The sequence below is a fragment of the Bidens hawaiensis genome, unplaced genomic scaffold (assembly GCF_021521415.1).
Source record: "Bidens hawaiensis isolate Kalapana, Puna unplaced genomic scaffold, B.hawaiensis_p1.1 tig00056683_1, whole genome shotgun sequence".
Taxonomy (NCBI): domain Eukaryota; kingdom Viridiplantae; phylum Streptophyta; class Magnoliopsida; order Asterales; family Asteraceae; genus Bidens; species Bidens hawaiensis.
The window spans coordinates 51,728-60,952 of record NW_027500199.1 but is presented as its reverse complement, the minus strand read 5'-3'; the positions used below and the strand labels follow the sequence as shown (position 1 = coordinate 60,952).

Below are 9,225 nucleotides of genomic sequence, written 5' to 3'. Positions count from 1 at the left end.
AAGGTTACCATCATTCATTATTAAAATGACAATATCTATTAATTAAGTTGAGTTTTCAAATAAATCAAATACAAGCAAACACATAATCCATAATCATACAACATTACAACTTATATCACAAATAATCTTGATTAATTATTTTCTAACTTAAATTCTTCACTAAGTCTTCACCAACACGCATTAACTTTCTACGATAACCTGCATATGCGTATAAAATAGAATTTTGTCAACAACCAATGTTGAGTAAGCAACACACCACTTTAAATGTACATATAGTACATATAAAAAAATGTAGTTGCAACAAGTCATATGAGAATAACAAATTAACCAAATGAGCAAGTATAACTGAGATGTCGAGAAGCACAAAGGCTATAACGACTAGCGTATGATCATACTAGACTGAGATTATGTTGGACCTCTCCGAATGCGGAAGCATATAAAGCAAATAAGCACATAAACAAGTGAGGTATAAGTTGTTAACACATAAGACAATAGTTGCAGTTTTTGAGTATAAGTATATATAAGAAATATAATTTTCGCATATGCGCCCCAAAACGTGGAAAACAAGTAAACTAGGGGAATGTGGTACCCACTTGATTAGATGATCAAGAAGATAATATTAAGAGAACAATGAAGGCAGTAAATCAATCTCCGAAGGAAAGGCCTAATAAAGAATGAGTGCGGAAATAAATATATGAAGTTGACGGATATGGTAGGATTCGAGAGTTTGATGATTAATATTATTTGATTAAGTGATATAATATTTAAACATATTTATAGATCTTTTAGTTTTATTAAATTTTATTATGTAATATTACTTGTTCAACATATATAAATATAAAAGGTTATACAATACATATTTGTAAAAATAAATCAATTAGTTGCTTCATATATATATATATATATATATATATATAATGTATTTTTGTGATCATTATAAAAATAAGTTACCCTTTTAAATATATTTAATAAATGTGTTTTTTTTATTTATATAGATCTATAGAAAAATCTTACAAGTTGTATTAATATATATATATACACACACACACACATGAATATAGTTCTTATAAGATTCGAGAGAACACGAGAAATATTGTCGGTGTATATAAAATATATTTTATTTACTGATTATTATATTTAATATTATTTAAAATGGCCTAAAACTTAAATTACCAAAAATACCAAAAAAAAAACTAGGTGGCCGGGTCTTGAACCCACAACCTGTCGTCCACAAGTTTAACCAGAGGTGCACCAACCAACTAGGCTATTGGCTCACCTGGTTATAACTTCAATTTATTTATATAAATACTAACATAACCAAATCCCTAATTTGCATAAACCCTAGAACTCCCAATTCAATAATTTCGTTAATGATAACCAGATTCATGTTAGGGTAATGGTAAATTGATTAACGACGAACATAAAACATAACACAATTACCTCGCATCGTGTTGCAAAGAGGGTTAATTAGCGCGAACAGTAGTCGGCCAAAAAAGAACAAGAATGGACATCAACAGGGGATTACAGTTCAATTAACTATAGGAGAAAGCTTGCAATGGTATATGGAGGCTATATGCGCGTTTAATTGAATTTATACGATCGTTTATATGCATAATGATTTAGGGTTAGGGTCGGCTCATTAATATATCAATTGCAGATTCGTTTTGATTTGATTAACATAGTAATAATGTCAGTTAGGCTGAGATAAGCAAATATATTATAATTTTGATTCAATTTCCAAAATGTAACCGAGAATTGAGGTCCAAGTATTCTAGATCTTGATCGGGTTAATGGTTTGGGTTTGGATTTGGGGTTGGATCAGGGTATGGGTCTTGGTAACCCAGTTTGGTAATTGGGTTATAACACAAGTTACAAAAAGGACCCTGGAGTTTGAAGGTGGGTAAAATGTAAGACAAAAGTTTAAGTTTGGGTTGAATTCATAAACTTTAAGAAAAATATAATAATAAATAAATAAATAATAATATACTAATCATATTAAACTCGATAAATGCGGTAAAGTTTCTTGAACATCGAAATGGTTCGGGTTTTAATAAAGATACAGTTTTCGAAAAGTCCGAGTTGTTATAGTGTATGACCTAATGATATCCTATTATATGAAACAATCACCAAGGAAACCGTGAAACAATAAAACTCGTCAAAAAATCCTAAGCAAACATATGCATCGAATGAAAATCAATAAACATCTTACTTAATCATAAATCCATAAAGGAAAATAAGTCCAAATCAAAATCCAAAATCAACAAAAGTTCATCATAATCCTAGGTGGTCTAAAGATGTTTAGCCTAGCATTATTGAATTTAACAAAACAAGAAAGAGGGAATTCATGGTGAAAATAATAGAATAAAGGTGATAAAACTCGTAATCTTCGATCCCAATTTCTAAGCACTTCACCCGATGATTCCAAGCTTTCAAAACCTTCAAAATATGCAATCCTAAGCTCCAAGATTTCACAAATTCGGGCGGTAATTGTCTGATATGTTAGGGTTATGATAATGATGTTTATATAGGTTATTTAAGCTCAACCCCCTTAAAAATGGTAGGACTTTTTAGAAAATCAAGCTATCCAAGAGCAAAGGGAAGGCGGCCATGGGACGCGGTACACCACAAATCAACAAAAATAGGATCCAACACCACGCCGCGTCGCACGGAGGGGGTTTCTCTTGGTCACGTGGCGCGTTTGGCCAGTATTGTCTGAATTCTCGTGCAATTCTGGTCCGCTTCAATCCTGTTGCACCTTGGTTCATGGTTTTAACTTGTATTAACCTCTTTTAAATCCTGAGACCTATAAAACAAATAATGTTAGTAGTATACAAATTTTAATCGAAAATGAATAAAAACTAATAAAAACCGATACAAAATATACAGGGGAAACATATGTATTTATCTGTATATCAGGTTTCCATGAATGCAATGTGAGTCTCCATCTTGTGCTTGTCAATAATCAGCTCCCTCTTATCCTCTTAAGCCTAACTTTCTTCTATATATGCTATGTTAGAAAAATTCTTTGTTAAATCCAAAGTGATAGTTGTAACTTCTAAACTCGGACTTATTGAATCCAACCTTCGTGTCTGCGATCTTAAACTAGTTATCTCTTCTAGTCATCTCAGCAAAGTTCTTAGCTCTAAAGACTGCCATTGTTATTTTCCATGGGATAACCATTTCTTTAACATCTTCAGGATGAATATGATCTATCTTATAAATCATGACATATGGAACTAGATTATCAGTAACAAAGGCATTGTAACAATTCATGAATCCAACAATCAAAGCTATGTTCTCTTTAGTTTCTTTTAATATGCTAAACGGTTGTGGGGCTGGTTTATGTTGGGAACTAGTAGAAGTTGATTAGTGGTAACTAGGTGAACAAGCGGGTTTGGTGTTTTGTGGTGTTTGTTTATATGTGGGAGTTGTGCTTTGTTGATAAAAGGAAAGTGGATCGGCTTGGTTTGAGGTACACCTAAACATGGAAAAATTATCTTGTGAAACAAAAACACTATTTGAATTTCCAATACTTGCACTGTGGTAGTTGCCGGTGTGATTTAGTGCCCGCTGGTTGTCATCCATCTCACAAGATTTGATAATTGAAATAATCTCTTATAGAGTGAGACGTGTTAGATCTTTAGTTTTCTTAATGACAAGTACATTCATATCCCAACTCCTTGGAAGAGCATTCAACAACTTCTTGTTTATTTCTGCATTTGTCAAACGAATATTAGCAGTTCGCATATAGTATATATAAAAAAATGTAGTTGCAACAAGTCATATGAGAATAACAAATTAACCAAATGAGCAAGTATAACTGAGATGTCGAGAAGCACAAAGGCTATAACGACTAGCGTATGATCATACTAGACTGAGATTATGTTGGACCTCTCCGAATGCGGAAGCATATAAAGCAAATAAGCACATAAACAAGTGAGGTATAAGTTGTTAACACATAAGACAATAGTTGCAGTTTTTGAGTATAAGTATATATAAGAAATATAATTTTCGCATATGCGCCCCAAAACGTGGAAAACAAGTAAACTAGGGGAATGTGGTACCCACTTGATTAGATGATCAAGAAGATAATATTAAGAGAACAATGAAGGCAGTAAATCAATCTCCGAAGGAAAGGCCTAATAAAGAATGAGTGCGGAAATAAATATATGAAGTTGACGGATATGGTAGGATTCGAGAGTTTGATGATTAATATTATTTGATTAAGTGATATAATATTTAAACATATTTATAGATCTTTTAGTTTTATTAAATTTTATTATGTAATATTACTTGTTCAACATATATAAATATAAAAGGTTATACAATACATATTTGTAAAAATAAATCAATTAGTTGCTTCATATATATATATATATATATATATATATATATAATGTATTTTTGTGATCATTATAAAAATAAGTTACCCTTTTAAATATATTTAATAAATGTGTTTTTTTTATTTATATAGATCTATAGAAAAATCTTACAAGTTGTATTAATATATATATATACACACACACACACATGAATATAGTTCTTATAAGATTCGAGAGAACACGAGAAATATTGTCGGTGTATATAAAATATATTTTATTTACTGATTATTATATTTAATATTATTTAAAATGGCCTAAAACTTAAATTACCAAAAATACCAAAAAAAAAACTAGGTGGCCGGGTCTTGAACCCACAACCTGTCGTCCACAAGTTTAACCAGAGGTGCACCAACCAACTAGGCTATTGGCTCACCTGGTTATAACTTCAATTTATTTATATAAATACTAACATAACCAAATCCCTAATTTGCATAAACCCTAGAACTCCCAATTCAATAACTCCGTTAATGATAACCAGATTCATGTTAGGGTAATGGTAAATTGATTAACGACGAACATAAAACATAACACAATTACCTCGCATCGTGTTGCAAAGAGGGTTAATTAGCGCGAACAGTAGTCGGCCAAAAAAGAACAAGAATGGACATCAACAGGGGATTACAGTTCAATTAACTATAGGAGAAAGCTTGCAATGGTATATGGAGGCTATATGCGCGTTTAATTGAATTTATACGATCGTTTATATGCATAATGATTTAGGGTTAGGGTCGGCTCGTTAATATATCAATTGCAGATTCGTTTTGATTTGATTAACATAGTAATAATGTCAGTTAGGCTGAGATAAGCAAATATATTATAATTTTGATTCAATTTCCAAAATGTAACCGAGAATTGAGGTCCAAGTATTCTAGATCTTGATCGGGTTAATGGTTTGGGTTTGGATTTGGGGTTGGATCAGGGTATGGGTCTTGGTAACCCAGTTTGGTAATTGGGTTATAACACAAGTTACAAAAAGGACCCTGGAGTTTGAAGGTGGGTAAAATGTAAGACAAAAGTTTAAGTTTGGGTTGAATTCATAAACTTTAAGAAAAATATAATAATAAATAAATAAATAATAATATACTAATCATATTAAACTCGATAAATGCGGTAAAGTTTCTTGAACATCGAAATGGTTCGGGTTTTAATAAAGATACAGTTTTCGAAAAGTCCGAGTTGTTATAGTGTATGACCTAATGATATCCTATTATATGAAACAATCACCAAGGAAACCGTGAAACAATAAAACTCGTCAAAAAATCCTAAGCAAACATATGCATCGAATGAAAATCAATAAACATCTTACTTAATCATAAATCCATAAAGGAAAATAAGTCCAAATCAAAATCCAAAATCAACAAAAGTTCATCATAATCCTAGGTGGTCTAAAGATGTTTAGCCTAGCATTATTGAATTTAACAAAACAAGAAAGAGGGAATTCATGGTGAAAATAATAGAATAAAGGTGATAAAACTCGTAATCTTCGATCCCAATTTCTAAGCACTTCACCCGATGATTCCAAGCTTTCAAAACCTTCAAAATATGCAATCCTAAGCTCCAAGATTTCACAAATTCGGGCGGTAATTGTTTGATATGTTAGGGTTATGATAATGATGTTTATATAGGTTATTTAAGCTCAACCCCCTTAAAAATGGTAGGACTTTTTAGAAAATCAAGCTATCCAAGAGCAAAGGGAAGGCGGCCATGGGACGCGGTACACCACAAATCAACAAAAATAGGATCCAACACCACGCCGCGTCGCACGGAGGGGGTTTCTCTTGGTCACGTGGCGCGTTTGGCCAGTATTGTCTGAATTCTCGTGCATTTCTGGTCCGCTTCAATCCTGTTGCACCTTGGTTCATGGTTTTAACTTGTATTAACCTCTTTTAAATCCTGAGACCTATAAAACAAATAATGTTAGTAGTATACAAATTTTAATCGAAAATGAATAAAAACTAATAAAAACCGATACAAAATATACAGGGGAAACATATGTATTTATCTGTATATCAGGTTTCCATGAATGCAATGTGAGTCTCCATCTTGTGCTTGTCAATAATCAGCTCCCTCTTATCCTCTTAAGCCTAACTTTCTTCTATATATGCTATGTTAGAAAAATTCTTTGTTAAATCCAAAGTGATAGTTGTAACTTCTAAACTCGGACTTATTGAATCCAACCTTCGTGTCTGCGATCTTAAACTAGTTATCTCTTCTAGTCATCTCAGCAAAGTTCTTAGCTCTAAAGACTGCCATTGTTATTTTCCATGGGATAACCATTTCTTTAACATCTTCAGGATGAATATGATCTATCTTATAAATCATGACATATGGAACTAGATTATCAGTAACAAAGGCATTGTAACAATTCATGAATCCAACAATCAAAGCTATGTTCTCTTTAGTTTCTTTTAATATGCTAAACGGTTGTGGGGCTGGTTTATGTTGGGAACTAGTAGAAGTTGATTAGTGGTAACTAGGTGAACAAGCGGGTTTGGTGTTTTGTGGTGTTTGTTTATATGTGGGAGTTGTGCTTTGTTGATAAAAGGAAAGTGGATCGGCTTGGTTTGAGGTACACCTAAACATGGAAAAATTATCTTGTGAAACAAAAACACTATTTGAATTTCCAATACTTGCACTGTGGTAGTTGCCGGTGTGATTTAGTGCCCGCTGGTTGTCATCCATCTCACAAGATTTGATAATTGAAATAATCTCTTATAGAGTGAGACGTGTTAGATCTTTAGTTTTCTTAATGACAAGTACATTCATATCCCAACTCCTTGGAAGAGCATTCAACAACTTCTTGTTTATTTCTGCATTTGTCAAACGAATATTAGCAGTTCGCATATCATTGAAAAGAGTAATAAACCTTTGGATTATTTTCCAAGGTTTCTCCTTAAACATGAACATATTCAACTGTTGATTGATCATATCTTTCCTACTTTCCTTCATGTCCTCGTTTCCCTCATATACCTCAATCAAGGCTTCCCAAAAAGCCTTAGCAGACTTTAACTCTAAGAATCTGGGAGCAATGTCTGGTGATAAGGCCATGGTCAAACATGCAAGAGCCTTCTCATCTTCTTCTAACTTCCCAAAATCTTCATCGGTATATTATTCAACTAGATTTGTGGCAATAGTCTTAGACTCACCATCCATAGTGTACATAATTTCACGAGGACCTCTAAGAATAGACCAGTCATATGTATGTCAATATCAAGTTCCTCCAGCTTAACTGATCAATCATATGTGCCACTCCCTTGAGATATCAACACTTTATATACTTCATTGCTCTCATAATCACAATGGATTTTACTTTATCCCCTTGACATTGATGAAGACATCACTTCAAAACATATTTATACTTCTGCCCACCTATTTACTGAAGTACGATACTTTTTGAAATTATGGATCACCATATCAGGTAAAACCATCATAATCACCACCATGGCTTTATTTTATGTATCAACCATACGTTTTTCAAAGTCTTCCATATTTCTATATGATTTTACACGTAGTCTACCATTCACCTCCATTGTAGATGCAATATACCTGCCAATCATGCAAATTCACATTCTGGCTTCTTGATTTTCAACGGAGTCTTTAATTTTTTCTCCCTAAATCGCAAAATCTGCACCTTTCACTAACTTCGACGGATATTTGGGAGGTTTTGGATTCATGGTCCATGTCATTCATGCTTGCCATTGAAGCCAATTTATATGTAGCGAAAATGATCCAAAGGGGTTTTGGTATACCTGAGTCAAAATCCATATCTAACATTTTTATAGTCCCTCTGTATGCCCATACTGAATAACCATTTTGTTTTATGACAATTTATGCTTCAACAACTTTGCGTATAATAAGTTCATCTGCTAATTTCACCTGAGTTTAACTTCACTAGACTTTAATTTCATCAAACTTTAAGTTCACCAATGTTAAAGTTCACATGGCTTTAAGTTCATCAGACCTTAAGTTCATCAATCTTAAGTTCGCCTGTCCTTAAGTTCGCCTGATCTTAAGTTCACCTGACCTTAAGTTTCCCTGAACTTAAGTTAACCAGATAAGTTCACCACTAAGTACACTAGATAAGTTCACTACTAAGTTCACCATATAAGTTCACCACTAGGTTCGCGGAGCTAAGTTTACTGAAGTATAGTTTTATCTATATAAGTTCGTTATAGGTTATAAGTTCGCCTAACTTATAACTTCATAGTAACTTTTCCTTAGATCAAGTTTGTCGGGTGTGGAAAACCCTAGCGACAAGTTCTTTGTGACAGCTGTGAATTTCCAAAATTGGATTTTTTTTATGGGTTTATGACATCTGTTGGTGACGGGTATGAATTAGTTGGGTCAAATATTGGCAAGGATGAGTTTTGTAGGTGTTTTTGTAACATAAAATTTTGTTAAACACTCATGAAGGACTCGTTAAACAATCCTGAACCAGACAATTTTGTTCAAAAGCTCTTATACCAATTGTAGGTCCCTAGCCGGATCTTAACGAGACTGAAACGTACGATCAAAGGTGCGGAATCCCTCTAATTAACGCTAGCATGAAGTAAACTAGCAGAAACGAGAACAATCACTTTTAACTTTTCTTCAGTTAATTATAAACATATTACTATCACCCTTAGAACATGAAACTCTAAACCAGTTTTTCAAATCACGTTTTGGATTGTTTAAGATTTGCATAAATTAATTGAACTCCAAACATATTGTTCTCCATCAATTAGAACTCTATTCGGGTAATTAATATGTGCATTTGATTTGTTATATCATCTTGAGCAAGAGCCCTATGTCAATTTCTATTGACAAAGGGATTTCATCAATCAATCCTAGGGAATTTAAGATA

The 9,225-nt window shown here is 32.9% G+C and overlaps 1 protein-coding gene across 1 annotated transcript; it reads right to left on the bottom strand.

Annotated features, from left to right (window-relative positions):
• Positions 1-6,581: 6,581 nt before the first annotated feature.
• On the bottom strand, positions 6,582-7,535 carry LOC143601539 (uncharacterized). Its single transcript, XM_077078926.1, has 3 exons — positions 7,529-7,535; positions 7,143-7,477; positions 6,582-6,692 (listed from the first exon to the last, which is right to left on the bottom strand). Exons 1-3 carry the CDS (start codon positions 7,533-7,535, stop codon positions 6,582-6,584), a joined length of 453 nt encoding a protein of 150 aa, XP_076935041.1.
• Positions 7,536-9,225: the final 1,690 nt, after the last annotated feature.